Source organism: Lemur catta, chromosome 11 (genome assembly GCF_020740605.2).
Source record: "Lemur catta isolate mLemCat1 chromosome 11, mLemCat1.pri, whole genome shotgun sequence".
NCBI lineage: Eukaryota > Metazoa > Chordata > Mammalia > Primates > Lemuridae > Lemur > Lemur catta.
The window spans coordinates 38,976,903-38,999,773 of record NC_059138.1 but is presented as its reverse complement, the minus strand read 5'-3'; the positions used below and the strand labels follow the sequence as shown (position 1 = coordinate 38,999,773).

The 22,871-nt window shown below is 40.4% G+C and overlaps 1 protein-coding gene across 1 annotated transcript in view; it reads left to right on the top strand.

Annotated features, from left to right (window-relative positions):
• Positions 1 to 22,871, top strand: part of LHFPL3 (LHFPL tetraspan subfamily member 3) — a 444,944-nt gene that overhangs the window by 315,321 nt on the left and 106,752 nt on the right. The window contains exon 2 of the mRNA XM_045564639.1: positions 1,480 to 1,716. Coding sequence (XP_045420595.1) covers positions 1,480 to 1,716 — 237 coding nt within the window. The remainder of the gene's footprint in view (positions 1 to 1,479; positions 1,717 to 22,871) is intronic.

Below are 22,871 nucleotides of genomic sequence, written 5' to 3'. Positions count from 1 at the left end.
TACCACACCGTATTGCAGTCTTTTTCAGCTTTTTTAAAAATTAAATCAAATGGAGAACAGAATGGAAAATATTAGCATTCCTTGCATGTGATAAGTATAGCTTCAAGAAACTTTTCTCTCTTTTTTATTGACACATACTAATTGTACGTATTAATGGGGTACAATGTGATGCTTCAATACATATTATATATACATTGTGAAAAAATTAAATCAGGGTTTTTAGCATATTCATCACCTTGTACATTTATCATTTCTTATAGTGAAAACATTCAAAAATCCTCTCTTCTAGCTGTTTTTAAATATACAATACAATATTGTTAATCATAGTCACCCTACTGTGCAGTAGAACTCCAGAACATAGTCCTCTTATTAAACTGTAACTTTGTACCCATTGACCAGTCTCTGCCTATCCTTCCCCGCTCCCTCCCCCGCCTCTGGTAACTACTGTGCTACTCTTTACTTCCATGAGATTAACTCCTTCAGATTCCCCATATGGTGAGATCATGTGGTATTTGTCTTTCTGTGTCTAGCTTATTTCACTTGACATCATGTCCTACAGGTTTGTCCGTGTTGCAGCAAATGACAGGATTTCATTCTTTTTAATGGCTGAATAGTATTTCTTTATAACATCACATTTTCTTTATCTATTCATCTGTCAATGGACATTAGGTTGATTCCAATTCTTGTCTATTTTAAATAGTGCTGCAATAAAAATGGGAGCCCAAATATCTCTTTGACATATTGATTTCATTTCCTTTGGCTATATACCCAGTAGTGGGATTACTGGATCATAGAGTAGTTCTATTTTTAATATTTTGATTTAATGCCATACTGTTTTCCATAAGGGCTGTACTAATTTATATTCCCCTTTCTCCACATCTGCACCAGCCAAAAAAAAAGAAGAAGAAACTTTTCTGTGTGTGAATGTGTATGGGAAAGGGAGAGATTACAGTGTAAAACTATTTTTTACAGTGATTTAAAGTCAAAATACACTCCAGTGTTTTCCATGTTACCCTAATACCTTTTCTGGCTGCTGTCATGGCCCTTCAAAGCCAGCCTCGAATTGTTATTCCACAGAGTATGGTTCCTTATGGCTGATTTGCAATGGATGCCTTCCTACAGGTGCACACAGAAGTTCAATATCTTCATATTTTCTTATAGATCAACCTACTTAACCTTTCTTGGGATGCTTGGACTCGCTGTACAGCGCATTCCCAGAGTACCTTTCACTGCAGAGTGCTGGGGGTTTTAAGTTAACAAGGAAAACCTCTTTCTCTCTCTCTCTCTCTCTCTCTCTCTCTCTCTCTCTCTCTCTCTCTCTCTCTCTCTCTCTCTCAGAGCGGGACAGTGGTGAGATTTGCTATTCTTTAAATCGAGAAGAATTTGAAACAGTGATTTGACAAATAATAGAAACATTTGCTAAAATACAATGTGTTAACTTCTCTTTTTTTCTTTTGTTTTCCTCTTTTTCTCTCCAAGCTGCCTGCCTTGTGCTTGGCTGTATGATTTTCCCTGATGGCTGGGATTCAGATGAGGTCAAACGGATGTGTGGAGAAAAGACAGACAAGTACACTCTGGGAGCTTGTTCAGTCCGCTGGGCGTACATCTTGGCTATTATTGGGATTTTGGATGCCCTGATCCTCTCGTTTCTAGCATTTGTGCTTGGAAACCGACAAGACAGCTTGATGGCAGAGGAACTGAAGGCAGAAAACAAAGGTAAGACGGCTTTAGGGAACCCTTAGCTGGATGCCTCAAGCACAAAAATGGTACTCTTCTTTCTTTCCCATCAAGTTCTAATGCTTCCCTGTGGCTCTCATTGGCTGCATCTGTTAATACTGTCTAGTTTACAGACTTTCTCCCAGACTCAACTCAAGAAGTTACACAATTATAGTATTATACTTACTCACCTTTCTGAGGCACTGACTTATCTGTTGTCTTGGGGGCTTTCTTATCTTTCTGAGGCTCCGTGAGTCCACTGTTATTATTTTAATGCATTTTTCCAGTTTCTTCCTCACTCCTCTGATTTCAGGTTTTGCCATCAGGAACTTTTTGTCTATGATGTAACTTGGGGGCCGGGGGGCGGCTATTTGGATGAATGGAAAATGCTTCCTCTCTATGTATTCAGCTACTTTTTAGGTTGAAATAATTGCCTGGAGAATCTCTAAAACCATCTATAAACATCGTTATTAAACTACTCACAATATTTTTATTTGAATTCAGACTCAACTTCTCAGAAGGAAATAGTAACACTGGCCCCAGCAGTTACAGTTAGAAATTTCAGTAGTTATCTCATTAGCTGAATTTTAAATGTGTTATCTGGGTAATCAGAAGTCCTCAGATTTCTTTTCAAAGGGAAACTGCCTCTGAAACACAAAGAAACTAAGATAGAAAATAGGACGTTGACTAGTGAATGATACATGCATATATTACAGTGGGCGAATAAGAGGTCGCAAGTCATTACTGAAGATGAATCTTTTAATTTTTTTTCCACATTTCTAAACCAATTTGGGGTTATAAAATGGTAATGTCTCTGTTTTGTTATAGCTTTAGAAGATTCATTTAACTGTTTTATCTTTATGTTATCTTTAACTCTTTGGGCTTGCATCAGTACCTTCAGCTGAGTGGCTCCTTCTTCTAGCTTTTCTTCCTAATTGGGAAGTAAATCCATCCTTGAATTATGAGATTTAGCTTATTATTTCAAGTAGGTGCTAATTTCAAAAAACGTTCACTGCTTCGACAGGTAATATAAGCACACATTAGTGTTTACATGAATGTCAGATGTAATAACAGCGTAGCGAGCTTTATATTTAGACCACACTGTTTATGCAGGTAAACTATCAACTGTAAAGACATAAAACCGAGCAGCCCAGGAGAGCAGCAGTCACCCACAAACACTTTATCTCCTTGATTTATAGACAGAACACAGATTAGTTTACTTAGTTCTATCAAAAGTATTCTAAACACAAAAGTAACCTTTCACTTCCTAAAAACAAAACTGCCTCCCTCCCAGAGTTACCCTTTTTAGATGAAAAGGATGATTTGAAGATAATTACACTTTTATTTATGTTACAGATTTAGTGCTTTCACATTTGCTCTCATTAATTAGGTGCTCTTGTCTGTTGCCTTTGGGCTTATTAGATGCACACAGATCTCTGTCCAGCTAATTTCACTTCAAATAAGAATAGCTACATACTAGAACAAGTTACCCTTCCCAAAAGGATGAATTTAAGACCAGACCACTTTGTTCTGCAAATGCTTGATTTCCACCAACACCTAATAATAGACCAGAATGCTATTTTTTCCCTGTGCAGCTCAAAATATATCGAGAACCTTTAACATTGCAGACATCCTTTGACCACAAAACAGAAAAAATTTTAGAAAAAGGCAAAAGATAAGAAAAGCAGGGTAATAACTTGGCGGTTGAGAATTCTAACTCATACTCACATGTAAAAGTGACAATTCCCCTAAATTCACGCTTCAGAAAGGAACATCCAGGTTTATAGAATAATGCTCCACAGTTTACAAAATGAGTCTCTTCTTCTGGTTGATTTAGTTAAATGTTGATGTCTGATCCTTTCTGTCTAGGTCTTCATTAAAGAAAGCATCATGTCCACTCAGTGATATATTAGCAACACCTTGGTAAAATGTTTAACAAGAAAGAAGGTTAAGAGGCCAGTATAAGGCTTAGGGATTATCTTTGTATGATTTTGTCGTGTTCATCATCTTCTCCATTTGCATGTGTCACCATAGTTTCTTCCATGCTGTTCTGAGGTACCAAAATCAGTAGCAGTTCATCTGTATCAAACCAGATAGATCCAATCAAGCAGCAGAGAGCCACATTTGATGAAACATTTCAGTTGTGCCACATTTTTATTTCTCAATTGAAATTCTGCAATCTGAGACTCTGAGAAGATGTAAACAGCTCTACTATGCAGCATATCAGACGCTCATACAGTAGAGTCTATGCAAAATCAGACCAGGATTTCTATGCCTTGTATAAAACTTAATCAAACCTGCATGTTTCTGAGAAGTGGTACAAGATTGACGGTTGCTACACAAAGTAGCCTATATTGTTTGGTATTATATAAACACTTGTTGAATGTTGACACCTCCAAAGTCAGATTGTTTGAGGAAAGACGAATCAGTGATTTTTTATGTTGTGTGGGTGTACACAGTTTCACTAAACAGTAGTTTAACGGCTTTCAGGTACATTGCAGTAACCAAAACTAAATGTCATCGATGTTATCTTCTGTAGGGCCTAAGGGAAGAGAGATTGGGCCTAACAAAAAAATAAGAATAATTTGTAATGTTGAAATAATCAATTTATATATAATCAATATATAAATGAGTGCTTTTACAATTTGCATGGATGCATTCATATAATTTTTCACTTATTAAAACATTCTTTTTCACCATTAATTTTTTTCTGATAAAACTACCGAGATATCCTATAGTAGCCAAGGCCTACTTTTGGTTCTAGGATGATACAGTGAGACAAGGAAAGCTAGTGCTTGCTCAGAATTTTGGAAGAATTTATTAACCCCATGGAGGCTTCTGGTGTCATGGAAGAATGCAATGCCATACCTCAAGCCTTGGCTCTAAAGAGCAAAGCATTCATACCTTCTGATATAGATTATGTCACTATACTCTGTATATCACTATACACACTGCAGTGTCTTTTACAACCTTCTTCCAGTTTTATGGTCTGCCAATTATCATATCAACCTACACCTTATAATAAATAGCAGGAGCATTATGGAGAGAATTAGCCTGCAATTGTAGCATATGTTCCCAATTCAAAGAAGTTCTTCTTGAGTGGTCAGTTTCATGTCATGATCATTTGTTCTTTTTGTGGCTATTGTAACTAATCCAGCAACACACTTCCCTGTTTATCTGGAGAAGCTACCATTTAGATTCAGGTTTTCTGTGTGTCATTACAACAAGGATATTGCTTAGATCCATGAGTACTTCCAACAACCACCCCAATGGATAAAACAAAAATCACTATTGCACGAATTCTAAAATATATCAGAGAAAGGGAAAAACTCAGTTCTAATTGTTGAACTATGCTCCACTCACAGAGTCTTCAGATGAAAGGGAATATAAGATGCTACTGAGCACATAAATTAGTCATCACAAAGGTGCTATTCAAAGAGAAAACAAGGGGGTGGTACAAAAATAAAAGTCTCCACCTCTTCAGACTGCTACCTCCTACGATACCTTTCCAGTGAACTCACCCCAATCCTCATTTTGGGTCCCCCTCCAATGCCTCCCACAACATTTCTTAAGTCTCTCCTTTCTGAGAGCACAAAGATCATTTGAAAGAGGTCTCCTCTGAAATTTATCATAAAGTGTGAAAAGAGAAAATAAAGGAATTTTAACATACTTTCAACAAACAAAAGGCGAAAACTTTGAAGATGCAAGTGTTGTCTTCCTCTATAAGAGATAAAGTTAATCATCTATGGCACTCCATCAAAGGTGCCAGAGTATTTTTTCATGCCAAAAAACGAAACTCCACTGAAAAACAAAGAGAAGTGAAACCTCATTAAAGAGCCAGCTAACTTCATCGAGCAGTTGGCACGTGCAAGGAAAACTCAGCTGCCTGCTCTGACTTTGGGGGACCAGCCCGCCCTGGCTGCGGGGATGACCGTGGCTGGGCAGGTATTGTTTGGGAGTTCAGCAGCATGATTTCTAAATGAGCCAAGAACAGTAGGCATTTAACCTCGATATGCTGCTTAATTGCATATTTTAACACACTGAACTGTGAAGTCAATTTAATTATGTAAAATTAAAGTTTCATCCAGATAAAAAGGATTTGAAATGAAAGCTTCATTTTCAATTTCTTTCATTAATTGTCAAAGGATAAATAATTACATTTTCCAGAGCTCCTATGCCACAAATATCTCTTTCTTTGTCAGGCACCATTCATAAAGAGGTCTGTTTCTGCATTTGCGTGTATGGTCTTTGGAAGTGCTTATCAGATAATTGGGTCCTCTCAAGACCAGTTTTAAAGTCACTTTGTCTTCTAGCACTTAAACTGCAAATGAGAAAATGTGATTATCCATCAAGCTGTGACTCCAGCTACCATTTATTTATTAAGGGGTTTAAGCTCTTTTTAATGCTATAGTAGTGGGAGTTAAAATAAATTCATTTTACTTAAATAACTAATTGAGAAATCCTTCAAAAGTTTGATTCTAGGTATCACACCACACCGTGGCCCCATTGTGAGTGGCGGTGTGGTATAGCGGGGAGAATGTGCACTTGGATTCAAGCTGCCCTGTTCTAGTCCTATCCCTGCCACCAGCTGAGGAGTCCCGGACTGGTGTCTTAATAGTTGCAGAATTAATCTTCCTGGTCTGTAAAATACAGGGCTTATCCCAGTGGCATCTGAGGTTCCCAGCTCTACAATACTCCAATTCCAGGAACATCTTCAGAGGTGTCCTTTAAAAAGAAGATCTGAGGGCAGTAAGAGCTCTCAGAGTAGTAAACACATTAAATACTCTTTTATGGTCCCTGTTAGTACACAGGAGCAACTAGAAGGGAAAGATGAAGGTCAAAGACAAGGGCTCTAGGACTCCTGGGATGCTTTCTGCCTCGGATGTATGCCTGCCTGGTGATGGGCGCTGTCAGAGTTCCTACATTCACACCACCAAGGGTGGAATAGGTGGGAGTTAGGAACGCTGGCCCATGGCAGGGAAGCCCCCGTGCCTCAGTAGATTCTGATGCCATGTGATGTTCATGTGAGCACCATGATAGTGGATAGAGCCCCAGATCATAGAAAACTTTGTTTAATTCTGGCTAAATCTCCTTAGGTCTCAGCTTCCCTACTCCTATTTGTTTTTTTAATGTACATAAAATTTTTGGCAGAATAAATGTTTACATTCTTGCTATATGTTCAGTGATTCCATTGTGAAGTCAAAGAACACAATGAAAATGTAACCTGCCACTTCACTTGGCCCTGGCAAGGGCGACACATAGTTGTTATTAACATCTGCAGGGTGGCTAATAACACAGTGCCAACTGAAATACCACGGAGATAAGTAAATGTTGAAGCTGCTTGCAGAATTACGTGTTGTTTCTGGTACTGCTTCACAAAATATGACCTCCAAAAAACCCTGCAAATTTCACTTTTTACTCTTAAGATTCTCTTTTTTAATTTCAGAATGTTAATTAAGGGGATACAAGTGTTTTTGTTACATGGATATCTCTTAGAATGCTTTAGTCAGGGGCTTTGGTGTACCCATCACCAGAATAGTGTTCATTGTACCCAGTAGGTAGGTTTCTACCCCACACGCACCTTCCCACCCTCCCTCCTTAGTTTTTCATGTCCTTTATATCACTTTGTCCCCATGTGTACCCATCTATTAGCTCCCACTTATTAGTGAGACATATGGTGTTTAGTTTTCCATTCCTGAGATACTTCACTTAGGATAATGGTCTTCAGTTTCATCCAAGTTGCTCCAGATGACATTATTTCATTCCTTTTTGTGGCCGAGTAGTACTCCATAGTGTGTATATACCACATTTTCTTTATCCACTCATGAATTGAAGGGTACTTATGTTGATTCCACATCTTTGTGATTGTGAATTGTGCTGTGATAAACATTCAAGTGCAGGGTTTTTTTTGATAAAATGACTTATTTCCCTTTTAGTAGATACACAGCAGTGGGATTTCTGGATTGAATGGTAGGTCTACATTTATTTCTTTGAGGAATCTCCATATTGCTTTCCATAGAAGTTGTATGAATTTGTAGCCCCATTAACTATGTATAAGCATTCCTTTCTCTCTGCATCCCCGCCAGCATCTATTGTTTTGTTTTGTTTTGTTTTTTACTTTTCAATAGCAGTCATTCTGATAAGGGTAAGGTTGTAGTTTTAATTTGCATTTCCCTGATGATTAGTGATGGTGAACATTTTTCATACGTTTGTTGGCCATTTGCCTATTTTCTTTTGAAAAACTTCTTCTCATATCTTTTCCCCACTGATTGATGGGGTTGTTTGTTTTTTTCTTGCTGATTTGTTTGAGCTCTTTGTAGATTCTGGATATCAGTCCTTTGTCAGATCTATAGTTTGTGAATATTTTCTCTCATTCTATAGGTTCTATATTTGCTTTGTTGGTTATTTCCTTTCCTCTGAAGAAGCTTTTTAATTTAATTAAGTCCCATTTATTTATTTTTGTTGTTGCTCTATTTGTTTTTGGGGTCTTACTCACAAATTCTTTGCCTAGGCTGATGTCTAAAAGAGTTTTTCCTATGTTTTCTTCTAGAATTTTTTCAATTTCATGCCTTATATTTAAGTTTGTAATCCATCTTGAATTAATTTTTGTGAGTAGTAACGTTGCTTTGACATCCATGGCTTCAGGAAGGCCTTCTTGGTGCCACCTCTGTATAAAATTAGCGAATGCCCTTCCCTAGCAGCCAACCTACTCCAGCACCAGTGAAAGGTGATGCTATAATAAGCAGAGACTGCTTCCCAAGGACAATTGAACATACAAGGTTTCATATGCAGGGAGGCTTTTTAAAAAATCAGCTTGTGGGAAAAAATTGGAGAATCTACTAGTAAAACAAAGGAGGACACAACTGTGAAGGAATGAAAAATGTAACACAACACAATGTGTATTTGTAGTAGGGACAAGTAAGAATGATGGGGGCAAGGAGTCCTCTCTTATTGCTTAAACCATTAATTTTAGAACAGGCTATTTAAAATCTGAACTCCAGAAACTTGATTGGAGAGAAATTACTTGTAACTGCCAACATGATCACTCCTGAACCATGCCTTTACAGACGGTCGGCCAGCTGATATTTGGCAAGTGCTATATTTATGAATTCTGCTGACTTTTTCTTCTTGCTTTACTGTAGTCATAATCAGGGCCTTGAATCTGATGGGAAGAAAAATAAGTTTGGCCCAATAGATATCCTCTCCCTAAGTTAACTTGATCATGTCAGCTTTGGTGATGTGCCTAGAATAATCAGGAAGTGACATGAGAATTCTGGCAACTGTCATGCAACGCTGTCTGCAAGTCGATGTACTGTCAAAGCCCACGAAAGCGAGAGTGATGATACTGTCAAGGGATCTGGAGGGCAGAATTCAGCCTGGGAGAAAGGCATCTGTGGTGTTAGTGTCAGCCACCCCAACATATGTTCTGACAGAGCCACCAGACAGGTAGGTCGCCAGAGGAGCCCAGGCAGGTGAGGCCACAGCAGCCGCTGAAAGGAATGCCCTGACCCTGAGCCCTCATAAGGACGAAGCTCTCCAAAGAAAGCCTAAAATAACTGTCCCTTGCCCTGGAGAAGGTGACAAGCCCAGAAAAAGTTACGTGAGTGACCTCCATCTGCTGGCCTGATAGTTCCTCTCCAGAAACTGGCCTTTCAGTGCCAACGTACAAAATGAACCAGATGTTCTCTGACTATCTAGGTAGGAGAAATGCAGTTGACAATCTTTTCTGACCTTAGTGAGTGGGACCCAAAGATGCTATGCAGATGGGTACGTCTTGAAGCTGTCTTGAAGTCCCATTTTCAGGGAAGTCTTCTACAAGCCTGAGAAGCTGCACTTTTTTTTTTAATCAGCCTGGGGGGATGTCTTAGTGGTGGGCTTAATAACACAGGGGTTGTAATAACTGAGGGATGATAAAACCAACTGTCTCTTCTCATCTCTATTGGAGATCAAGTTCAAGGAATGTTGAAATGCAATGAGCCGGAAAGACCCTGGTTCTTTATAATCACCTGGGGAGCTTTGAAAACTATTCCAGAGATTTTAATTCAGTTGGCATGGAGTGGACCCAGGCATGAAAAACTCCTGAGGAGGTTCTGATGGGTAACCAGGGTTGAGAACCAAGGGAGTCACCCAACTCCCTTGCTTAACAGATGAGAAAGCTGAGAGCACAGAAAGGGGAAATAAAGAGCATCTCACTAGTTTGATTTATACTTAAAAATCAGTAGGTAACCTGTAATGTACAGTTAAGTTTCACTCAGTAATAGGCCAAATAATCACCTCTCTAATATGGTTCCATTGCTGCCTTTTTTTGGAAACAGAGCTCTCTGCCAGCCTTGGGAAACTGATTTGTATAGCACTACCTGATAGCTCTGTGAATCAGGGCAAACCTAAGTGTGCTCGTCCAAGGACGTTAATAAAACCTGCCTTATAGAGATGTTGTGAGAACAAAATGAGATAATGCATGTAAACTGTCCGTACAATGCCAAACACATAGTAACTGTTGTTATTTTTGACACTTTGACTTTATTTAACAAATACGTATACAGTGCTCGATTCATGTGGTGCAGAGCCCATGCCCCTGCTACCTTGCCCTGATGTCTCCCTTTGTTCCTAACAATACTAAGTCATAAGGGAGGCCTCATTAAGATCTAGAGATTGCTTCCTCCACGTGCTTAGATATAATTTTTTCATCTGGTAGCATTACACATATTTTTAAATATAAGACTGCTCAGCACTGATCATCACCTAAGAGCACATTTAGGAATAACATTGATCAGGTGTCAGGCAGATGTTGGGGGGGATGGGTGTATACCTACATAATGAGTGCGATGCACACCATCTAGGGCATGGACACACTTGAAGCTCTGACTCGGGGGTCAGGAGGGGGGCAAGGTGCTGAAATAAAAAAAAAAAAGACTGCTCAGGGCTAGTTGGTTGATTGGTTGGTTGGTTAGGGGTTTTGCTTTGTTTTTTATATTATGCCATATATGCCCATTATTTGTTCCTTTACAACACTGGCCATCCACAGAGCTCAAACTGTGCAGCTGTTTCTGCAAGTTCGATGGCAGTTCCCAAGCAGAGCCCTCGTTCCCCTGATGAAAATGTGGCTCCTTGCAATGTTACCCATTTTTGACCTGGCTAGGAATCCCCTCACTGGATTGCTAGATGGATGAGAAACAAGCCCAAGCCGTAAAAACATCTGTGAGAGGTGTCCTTCAGAACTATGGAGGGAAGAGATTCTGCCCAGGAAGAAGAAGCAATAAAGGCAAGAATCCCCTGAATGTAGGAGAATACGATCACTTTAGTTCATATACTGGGTGATAAAAATTTAGTGCTAGTAGGCTAGAGGTCCCTGTGTTTTGGTCAGAACACATCTTTATTTTCCTCACCATAAACATAGCAAATAAAAGCCATATGTCAAATACATGTAATAAAATTTTTATGAGAAGTTAAAATAAATCCTGGGGACTCTTCCCCCATTACTCAAAAAGCCATTTCTCTCTGGCTGTCTCTTAGGATACACTCTGAAGTGTATCCCTTCCCTCCTCAGCTAATGCACACCCACCAGGTGTAGGTGCTGAACACCTACAGCAGGCTTTATCATTATTATTGTTTAAATAATAATTTTCAGGTAGTAGCTATCAAACTTCTGTGAGCATAATATTTACCTATGATACTTATTTGAAATGCAAATTCTGGCTTCAGTAGTTCTAAGGAACAGTTTGTGATTTTTTTAATTAATAAAATTTATTTTTTAAGGCAGTTTTAGGTTTCCAGCAAAATGGAGTGGAAAGTAAAGAGAGCTCCCGTATACCTACTTCCCCCTACACACAGCCTCCCTGCCACCGACATCCCACACCATTGTGGTCCATTGGTTACAACTGATGAACCAGGGTTGACACATCATTATCAACCAAAGTCCATAACTTACGTTAGAGTTCACTCTTTGTGTTGTGCATTCTATGGGTTTTGACAAATGAAATCTTTTTTTCCTCATTTATTTTTTATTTGTGTATATTCATGGAGTACGAGTGCAATTTTGTTGAATTGATATATTGCACTGTAGTGATGTCAGACCCCTCAGTGCGTACATCATTGGGGCAACACACATTGTCCCCACCAAGCAACTTCCCATCCCTCAACCCCTCTGAGTCTCCATTGTCCATTGTTCCTACTTCCATGTGTACACATTATTTAGCTCCCACCTGTAAGTGAGAACATGCAGTAGAAAAATGAAATCTTTATTTTTAACAAGCACATTCAGGTAAATATGATGCAGGTGATTTGAGGACCACACTTTAAGCAACACTGCTCTGGGTCCTTTATAATCAGATTAACACTATGATTATAATGTAATGACACTGAGGCAACAACAATGGCCAAACCAGTATTATTACTTTAGAGATCGTTTTCATAAATAACAACCTTTAATTGCATAAACAGGCTCTATTCTAAAAGTTCACTTATAAATTGATGTTTTTGAACACAGATCACATGCTTTTCACAGAAACAACTGATGTACGCAATGGTCAAGTTTTTGACCTCTTCAAAATTTATTTCACTAGTAATGTTATAGTAATAAGGTTGTTTTGGCAATCACATCTAAAGAGGAAGCAATCCCATATAAGCCCATAAAGTTAACAGACAAAAATGTAAAACAAAAAAGAAAGAAAAAAAAAAAACTTTGAGAACTAAGGGTAGGGGAGGACTTTTAAACAAAATTTCAAAGGCACAAACCATAAGGCCTTAATGTAATTCATATTAATTGAATTACACCAAAATACAGCTTCTGATCACAAAAGAGCAAAGACCAGATGATAGATTGGGAAAGGCTATTGGAATGTTTCAAACCAACAAACATCTAGAATAAGCAAAGAATTCATCTAAATCAATAAGAAAAATAAAAAAGCAAGCTCAATTACAAAATGAGCACATTATGAACAAGTAATCTGTAGAAGAAAAAACTCAAAAACAGAAACAGCATATGAAGAAATGTCCCAGATCATTGGTAATTAATAAAATGCAAGTTAAAACAACAAGTTATCAATTTACACCTTTCAGGATGGCAGAATTTAGACAGGATCATTAGCAGGGATTTGCCTTCATGTGCTGCTAGTGGAAGTGCAGACCACTGTGGCAAGCAATCTAGTCCAGCTGATAAACATTCTCTGAATTTATGTCCAGGAAATTTCTCACTAGGGCCAGAAGGCACCATGTACAAGGATGCTCATGAAACCATTATTTGCAATGGAGAGTTGGAAGAATTCTGAATGTTTGTTACAGATAAATGGATAAGGAATTTAGAGTGGGTGGAAACCATAGAGTATTATGTAGCAGCTAAGAGGTAACAAATTAAATGCATACATAGCAACATGGGTGCTTCTTAAAAACAGAATGCTTAGTGGAAAAAAGGAAACAGAATAATATAGGAAATACAATGTTATTTATGTAAATTAAAAATAATGCATCTCAAACAACCATCCACATTGTGCAAAACTGTATCCAAATAAAGACATAGACGTTAGTGGTTGCCTATAGAAGGGGAGGAGAATGGCAGTGAAGGACGGGATGACGAGGATTCCAGGAGAAGGGGCAGGGCGGTGTGGGGTACAGAGCCCTGACACCAGACTACCTGGATTCCAGCCTCAGCTTCACCACTGGGCAGCTATAGATCTTGGGCAGATCACTTGCTGTCTCCTAAGCTTCTTCATGTGTAAAGTAGAGATCATATAATCTGTCTTACAGTGTCATAGTAAGGTTTAAAATCCATAATCCAGGTAAAGCACTTAGCTCAGAGTTTAATATATAGTTGGTATTCAATAAATGTTCACAATAATTATAATAGATCCCCAGCCTCATTATGCGGATCAATAATGGGAACATGAAGAATTAAGGGTAGGAAATAAGGGCTGGGGAGAGAAAGGCTGTGGGAGAATGGATTCAGGAGCAGGATGAGCATGGCGATGGTTAAGTCTTCCATCTTTCCCGTAGGAATCTCATGGTTGGCATCAGCACAGTCTTTTCTCCCTTACCCTCATTTCCTCATCTTATTTTCTCTTCTGCTTCCCCAGTGCCACAGAAGGTCCCACTTTCCGCCACCAGGTGCTAGGGCAGAGTGAGTTTAGGTGGGCAAGAAGTCTGAGGAGTACAGAAGGGGAGAATCGGGGGGGTGTGGTTATGAGCAAGAAGGAAGTGTGTATGTTGGTTATTGCTGTGCACAAACCACCCCAACACTCAGTGGCTTGAGAAGGCAGTCATTTGTGATGGCCCACAAGTCTGGGGGTTGGAACATCCGGGTTAGATTTGTCTAGGGGTGGCTTTGCCCCATGTGTCTCTCATTCTCTTCCTGGAACTAACAGGCTAGGATGTCCTTCTCCTGGTGATGACAGGGGCACAGAACAATCCAGCGCAACAGCACAAGGACTTTTGAAGTCTCTGCTGTGTCACATGTGCTAATGTCCTGTCGGTCAAAGTCAGTCACATGGCCATATACCCCTCCCACAGGGGAAGGCACCACAAAATGACATGGCAGAAGATGTGAGTACAGGGAAGGATGTAGAATTAGGGCCATGCAGACAATCAACACACGGAGTCACATACTTATTATGATATGAGCGTAGCTGGGGACGCCTGGAGACTGTCTGAATGCCAGACCATACAAAAAGCAGGCCCAGGCAAGCCTCTCTCTCTCTCTCTCTCTCTCTCACACACACACACACACACACACACACACACACACACACACACACAGAAGTGCCCACATACATTACAGCAGAAGCCCCAGTGACTAGTACAGTATTCACTTTAATAAGTCAGCTGGTAAATAAGGATAGATAAGTCTCGCTATGGGGCAGGGGTTCAGATGGAGGATGGGGTGGAGATCTATCCTTTAGGAAGTAGACAACCAGATAAATAGTACTGTTTGAGGGCACTGGAAAAAATAAAACAAAAAAACCTTTCTTGAATCCAGAGAAAATGCAGAGAAGCTAACTAAGTACTGATATGAGTTTACAAGTTTTTATAAAGTTTGTTCCTAACCTTTAACTAACCGTACCTTGCACTGAACCTTTGACAGCCTTATTATAGCCTAATGTTGATGTTCATGCTAACAGCAACAGCAGCAGTCTGGCATATATAAAATGTAAATACAAAATTGTCAGTTACTAATGAAATGGATGAGTATTCACAGTCTCTTTTTAGAAAAAATAAATCCTTTGTCCCAGGGTAGGGGAAGACCCTCTTAACAGCCTTAAGTGCGTATCCATATTGTATCATAAACACAATTTTACCTTTCCAAGAAGCATTTATTCATTCAAAAAAAAACATTCTTGGTTTGAATACCAAATCAATTCTAACAACTTTTTTTTACTACTGTGTGTAAAATATCTCTTTTCACGCTGCTAAAATTAAATTTAAATATGAATTTTATATTTTAAAAGTGTGACATTGTTGTACCAAGGGCCTGGTACCTAGAACGGTGCCCTGGAAGTGAGAAAGCAGAAAGCAATGAGCCCTATGCATGAAAATCAATAAAATCATAATGATGGCTATGCAGAAGGGCTTGTCATTTAGTGCTATTTTAATCCAAGCTGGAATAGGGCTGTGTCTCTTTCAGTTCAGCACCCACTGTGCCTGGCACCGTGCCTGGCATCAAGCAGGTGTCCTATGTTTATTCAAACTTACTTAACTGGGAACTTTCTGCATCCCACCAAAATAAATAAATAAAACTGAAATGAAAGAGTGATAAGATATTACTCATGCAGTTTTCCAAGCATCGAGTCACCTGTCCCCCATCTGGTCCCTTCCCCATGTGACTGCTTTTCACAAGGAAGCATCACCAAACAGATGCATGTAACCGGTCCTAAGTACTCATGTGTAGGGGCTTCTTTCGGTTATTATAATAGGATAATGTCTGACTCTCCCATAAGAGTTGTGTTCTTAAAATAAGAGCAAATATTTAAAATACAGAGAGCCAAATTCCCATAATCCTAAAAAAATCTTTTTAAAGATTAGAGCAGGTTTGTGTTGTCTTGAATAATTTAAGACGTGCAAATAAGAGATTGCCATTTTGAAACATCTCAACTCAGGTAATTCCATGAATGTTTCTCTCTGTAATATACTTGATTGACAGATGGTCTCCTGAGCTGATTTTCAAGTCACACCGAGGACAAATGGGTATCTGAGGGAACTGCCTTTCATTGTCTTTTATTAAGCAAGAGAAGCTAGAGTGGGCTGATGCTTACAAGAACTCTCACTTCCTGAACACTGACTTTTTACAATGTCTGAGGGGTTAATCAAGTCTCTCGATTCTGCCTGTATGAAAACAGGGTGGGAGTGGTGGAAGACGGAAGGGGCTTATTCCTCAGTGGACTTGACTTAGGAGTGTTATTAGAAAGCCCAAGCTGCTCAGACAACTCCGTATTTGCATTTGCTCCCCACCCCAGCCTCTGGTTCGTAGTTCTTTTCAGAGACATTTCCATCCCTTTGTGACCTAACTTCACCACCATATGAGGGTGTGTATCGGTGAGGCATTTGCTGAGCCTCGTAGTTTAGCAGTGACCTGCCTCACAGGCTGTGTTGTGAAGAATAACTGATGAAAACAGTGTGGAATCCTTTGCAGCTACAAAATGCTGCAAAGATGATAATAAGGAAAAATTCCACAGAGACTGTAAATTTTGTAGCCAAGAAGCTAATAAGCAATTTTTATAGAAAGGATCTTTCTTTCTCTGCTGGGCCTGGCATTGGGACAATACTGGGACCTCCAGGGTTGCCTAGGCCAGTGCTGTTCGACAGGCATGTAATGGGCGCCACATGTGTACTTTTATGTTTCTTTGTAGCCACAGTTTTAGAAGATTTTTATAAAGGGTGAAGTTAATTTTAGTGATATATTTAACCCTATGTGTTCGAAATTTTGTTTCAACATGTAAGCAATATAAAAAATGATAAATTTTCTTTCATGTTAAGTCTTACAAACCCAATGCATGTTTTGTAGGTACAGCTCACCTCTTTCAGAGAAGCCACATTTCAAGTGCTCGATGGTCACGTGTGGCCAGTGGCTCCTGTGTGGGACAGTGCAGGCCTGGACAACAGACTTTCACTGAGTAATGCCCATGAGCATATGAAGTGCTCTTAATTTCCCACAAATATTGATAAATCTTACCTCTTGGATTTTTCAGCAGGAACCCAGCTTCAGGGAAGGGAGGAGGAAGGGCACCAATGTTTTCTGATTACCTACTGTGTGAACAAGGACTTAGATCAACTCACTTGCCCCACAGCAGGTCTGTGAGGACAGGAGATGATCCTCATGTTGCAGAAGAGGAAATCAAGGTTCAGGGAGGCCAAGGGCTCGCCAAGGTCACACAGCTAGTGACGGCAAAGCTGGGAAGGAACTCAGGCTTGGCTCCAGAACCCTGGATCGTGCCACAGTATCACATTCCCTCTTAGATGTCACTGGGTAGCAGTGGTTCTCAGACTGGCGAGCATCTGAATCGCCGGGAGAGCTTGTTACTAAAGCACTGATCACTGGGCCCCACCCCCAGAGTTTCTGGTCCTGCAGGGCGTAGTGGGGCCTGGGAATCTGTATTTCTAACAAGTTACCACCTTGAGACCCTCTGCTGTATAGACTGGATGTGATGCCTTTAGTAGGAGTTTGCCTGTCTGAAGATAGTAAGGATGCTTCCCTGTGCTGCCAGAAACCAAACTTTGATTTATAAATTTGTCCATTGTTATTCCCTTAGCTAAATTTGGCTACCACATAGTATGGGCTAGGATAGATCCACTCATTGGGAACCTTTTAATTCATTTATAATTAACCACTGAATGTAAATACAGTACTTTATTGCAATAGGGAACCATTTGCCTCTTTCCTCAGTTCTTGCAGGGAAGAAGGAACGTCTTGTCTCATGTAAACATAGCGCAGTCTTTTCCAAAGTGCACACACTTTTAAGTCATTTACATCTGAAAAACTCATACAGCATCTTTTTTTAAATATGACTTATATTGTATGTATATGTTTTTAAGAGCCAGGATGTGGGTATAAAGAAAAACATTATTCTCCTGCCTCTTATCCTGAGAAGCTGGCTCAGCGTGAGAATAGCGAAAATAAGGACAAAAATAGCTAAATTTAAAACACTGGGTTAAGATAATGGCTCCTTAATAAAAGTACTGAGAAATGCTATTGTCATAAGATTATTTTTTGGCTATTATAAGACTAAAAAGGTTCATAAAATGATGTGTTTCATTTTAGGAAGTGTGACTGACAATTTTAGTTGATTAGAGATAGGTTGTACAGTATTCCTTTATTTTTTAATTTTTTGATATGTTTATAAATATTTATGGGGTACATGTGAAATTTTATTACATGCACAGAATGTGCAATGACCAAGTCAGGGTATTTAGGGTATCCATCACCCGAGTATTTATTATTTCTGTTTGTGGGATATATGTCAGGTCTTCTAGACATATGGCATCTTTTGTAAGATGTAGCCACATCATCAAATATTTTCCTGGTGGCATTTTTTAAAGCCAAGTAATAGTCATTCTGCATTCACCACAGCTTAGAAAAATCCTGTCTGAGTCTGGAATTTAGCTTATTATATTTTAACCACCAATGCTGTGCTCAAGAAGCAAGAAATTATTTACCTTTCTACCTACTTACATTTTCCATCACCTCTAGATTTATTAAGTGGCTTGGGGGCATTTCAATCTTCCTCGCCATTGACCTCTAGCCCTCTCCGTGGGTGTGAGGGAGGGCCTATTCCATTTCTCTGATTTATTTTTAATGCCTTTAAGCCCTCTCTTCTACCCCAACTCCCCGACCCTGTCACATCTGAAGAAAAACAATAGGTTATCTTGTGCATATCATGGAAACTGTCGTATTCACAAGATGACAGCAGACCCAGGTGCGCTGATGGGACAGGACCAGGTCAAACTGATATCGGCACAAAGAATGGAAGTGTCATCTTCATTAGATGCTCTGTCAGAACTATGGGGAGCATCCGTGTACTCAAATCCGAAAAGAGGGGCAGGCTGTGTTTTCCCTCAGTCATCTAATGACAATGTCAACGAGAGTGATGTGGTGCAGTTAGTCCGCAGAGGCCGTCTGGGTCTCTCAGCATTGCTCACAGCCTGTCCCTTTCATAATAGGTGCTTGAAGCCTGCTTCTTCATCTGAATATAGATTCATTGATCTAGTGGGTTTTTGTAAGAATTTACAATAGTTCAATACCCCAATACCACAAATACATCTTTTGAACGAAACATGAGGAGGAAAAGCCACCAGTTCAGTCATGTCACCAAAAATACCTGCCATTTCTCAAAGCTTTCTCCCATCATTTCCCACACGCCCACCATGCTCTGTTCTGCACGTGGGTGCTGGTATCAGAAGAACTGGTGGAAGGAAGGTTTGGGAACGCTGGGGTAGGAAAAAGGAAAAACCAAGGATAAAAAATGGACTTCAAGAGTTCTTGCTCTCTATTGTGTAGTTCATAAATGCAGAATCCCTTCATTTGATTTGATTCAGAAGCAAGTAGAACAGTCAGAGTGAATTTCTCCAAATACATAGCCTGCCAGAATTTCCCTTTAACTGCATCTTGACACAAGCCTGGACTTTATCATTAGACCACAAAGCCCATGCCCAGGATGAAAAGATGCAGAATCCCATATTGCAGTCCTTTTGATAGAACTACCAGCAAGCCAGTTTAAGAAGCAGCCATTTGTCTCTAGAATATCACAAGAAGGAGGGTTAATAGGTTTTTGCCAGACACCACCAAAGTATTTTCTAACCCAGTCACATTTCCTTGCTTACAGCACACTGATTCTCAAACTTTCACATGCCTGTGAATCACCTCGGCATCTTGCTAAAATGCAGATTCCAGTTCAGTAGATTCCACATGTCTGATAAGTATCCAGTGATGCCAGTGCATCACACTTTGAGCAGCAAGGACCTGGAAGACTCTGTTTCATGTCTGAAAATACTACCTGGCAGGGGAGGGTTAACATCCAGGCCCTCCAACTAGATATATTCATAGGAATAGGAGGGCAAGATGGTAGATGCAGCCAGCGAGGAGGAAAAATAAGGACCCGACTGCTAGTGACAAGAGAAAGGCAAGTTGAACTCAGCATCTGGAGAATAAAGTGACAAATAGCAGGTGACAGCCCAGATGAGCAGTAGCAATCTAGGATGTCATGGTTGTTGAATGGGTGGGGTATGCAATGGAGGGTCTCAAAAATGAGATAGTGGTGTGGGCGGGCAGATGAGAAACCTGCTAACTGAATAGCAGATATCCAGCCATAGAACTGAACACAGAAGAGGAGATGAAGGGTGGGCGGAGAGGAGGAAAAAGGAGATATGGATCCTGGCAAGGACAAGGGGACAGTGGGGAACTGAGACATAAATTCAAACCAAGGGCATCAGGACAAGGACCCATTCACCAAAAGTTAAGCTTCAGAAACATGGCTGAGCCCAGAGACATGAAAACTCAGCCTAAAGAAGCTAATGTTCAATATGCATGATTTGCATGCCAGGCACTGTTACAAAGGCCTTTGTATTCATTATTTCACATCATTCTCACAAATTCATATGGCAGCCATTGTTATTCCACTTTAAAGATGAAGTATCAGAGGTTTAGAAAGATTCCATGTCTTGCCTAAAGTCCCGCACTATTAGTGACAAAGCAAATGACTCACATTCTGTGCTCCTTCCAAGACCCCACGCAGGCCTAGCAGCACGTGGATTGAGTGAGCTGGATGCTCACTGGGGCTCCTGCGGTCTGTTCCAGGAACCAAGGAGGGAAATGAGCCTTCGGTGGGGTGAGAAGTCTGAACTAAAGATACAAGAGGACAGGAAGGGCAGGATGCCGGGCACTGTGTGACCGAGTAAGGACCTGCTGTTTACTAAGGGTACCATTCAGAATTGTGATGCCAAAAATAACGCAGTCTCTTTGTTACCTATTCCATCATCATCTCATTTCACACAGGAAGTACCCACATCTTAAGTTCCAGGCATGTCAACAAGTCACTGGCACAAAAATTGTTGAAAGAGGACAAGAGACATTGTAAAGGTCACAACGCCCCAACCTGAGGCAGACCTTGTCCTTATTTCTCTGTGTTGGTCTCTGAGGTGGGCATTAGGTTCAAGAAACCTGATGGCTCCACTGCAGCTTGTTCAAGAGCCTGTCAGTCCCATGGGTGTGTAAAGAAGTACTCTTCAGTTACTGTGAGCAGAAATTGACTGGACTTGGTTTGAGAAGACAGCCAGCAAGGTAGAGACGGTGAGGATGTGCAGGTGCGCTCTCTGAACTCCACCGTATTCCCGTGCACAGCATGCTGCGTGCCACAGCCTGCAAGTAGAGAACGCGTAACCCAGTCTCCTTGTGGTGCAGCTCTACACACCACTTAGCCCCCACCAGGCAGATGTTGCCACAAGAGGTGGAGGTCGTGCCCCGCAGTTGCTGAGGGTATGTGTGGTGAGGGAGGAGGGGTTAGTAGCAGATGGCTCGGTGGCTGCTTCTTAGCTTGAAGAATCTTCCTGGTGCAGATCGTGGCAAAAGCAGTGAGATTCTACAGGCAGTGACTGTGGGTGCAGCTTCTTGCTTCCCCTGCTTCCTGGAAAGGGCAGGAGCTCCCTGGTTGGACCACTGCTGTGGGGTTGTTTGGTGGTCTGGGGAGTTGCCCTGAAAGCTTGGCCTACAGCCTGCTCCTCTCCCTGCCAACAATTTTGTAAGTCCCTCCTTCCTGCATTAAGCCTCTTTCTGCTTGAACTAGCTAGTGTGGATCCTCTTATCTGCAACTGAAGCTTAACTAATCCAGAAGGAATTTACAATAAGGATATGTGGGGATGCCACCTGGGAATGGAACAGTAAAAAAAAATCCAGAAGTGCTGTTTGGGTCTTCCTGTATGTGTATGTGTGTGTCTCTGTCTCTCTTTAACCTGCTTCATTCTTCCTTCTCAGAAGAAGTACCTGCTTTCTCTGCCAATGCATTTCTCTCTTTTATACAATGCATTTTGAGTTCTCATCTCTCTGACACACACTTGCTCAGAAATGATGGACAGTCCTTTAGTCCCAATCCCAAATTCCCAAGGGAGAGAATCTGATTCGCATAGTTTAGGCTAGGTGTCTACTTTGGTTCCATTGGCTATTATTTCAACTGCAAAAATGCTGTGAAGTTTTGTAGTAACTTAATAATCCACATCTACAATTAAGAAACCTGGGTCTGCTACAGTTTACATGACTTACCCCCAATCAGACACCTGTTAAGCAGACAATTCAGGGTTTGCACCCCTGTCTCCTGACCTCAAATTCAATGTTTGTTCCACCACACCGTCACTTCCTTCTTCGTTTATAATTATATCTGTGGAATGCTTTGGAGTTCACAGTGTGTTTTTGTATCTGTCTCATTTGAACTTTCCAACAGTCCCATTACTATTACTGTCCCTGTTTTGTAGACAAGAATGTTGACACTCACAGGAGTTAGGTGACTTGTTGAAGGTCACACATTTCATTAGAGCTCATGCCAAGGTTCAAATCTTCATCTTCTGATAATAAGAGGAATTAATGTTGGGTGAGGGTGGGGGAAGCCAAAATGTAAATGGAGCTAAATCTCATCGGATATCAGATCGGATACTTCAAAGCCATTTCTTATAGGGGGTTCTGAGAGAAGCAAACAGAAGATGACACTTTGTTTTTGATGAAGTGGTTGGGCAAAATTCTGTTGGACTTTTAAATTCTGATAAACCTAAATGAATGGCAATTGGGTGTGGGAGAGGAGTCCTGCTAAACTATGAAGAAGATTCTCCTCTACTCCCTTCTCAGCACAATAGGAAAGGTGGCACTAGCAGGTTACTAAGGAGCTGATAAAATGCATCTGAGATAGGAATTAGGTAACTTTACTCCAAGTTTAAAGATCAGCATGGACCACAGAATACAACGGGCCTCAGTATTTGGCCAAAGCCCTTGCAATAGTGTTTTGCTAAACTGTAAAGAGGTACCTAGATGACCTTCCGATTTTAATATTCCTTGGAAATTATTTCTATTGGGGAGGGACAGCATTAGCATGAAGGATTCATCTTTGCTTCCTCACTTTTAGAAGTAGCTATGCTTTCCTTTCAACCTGACTTTTATAAAGAAAGCCATTTCCCGAGAGAAATTACAAAGGCAT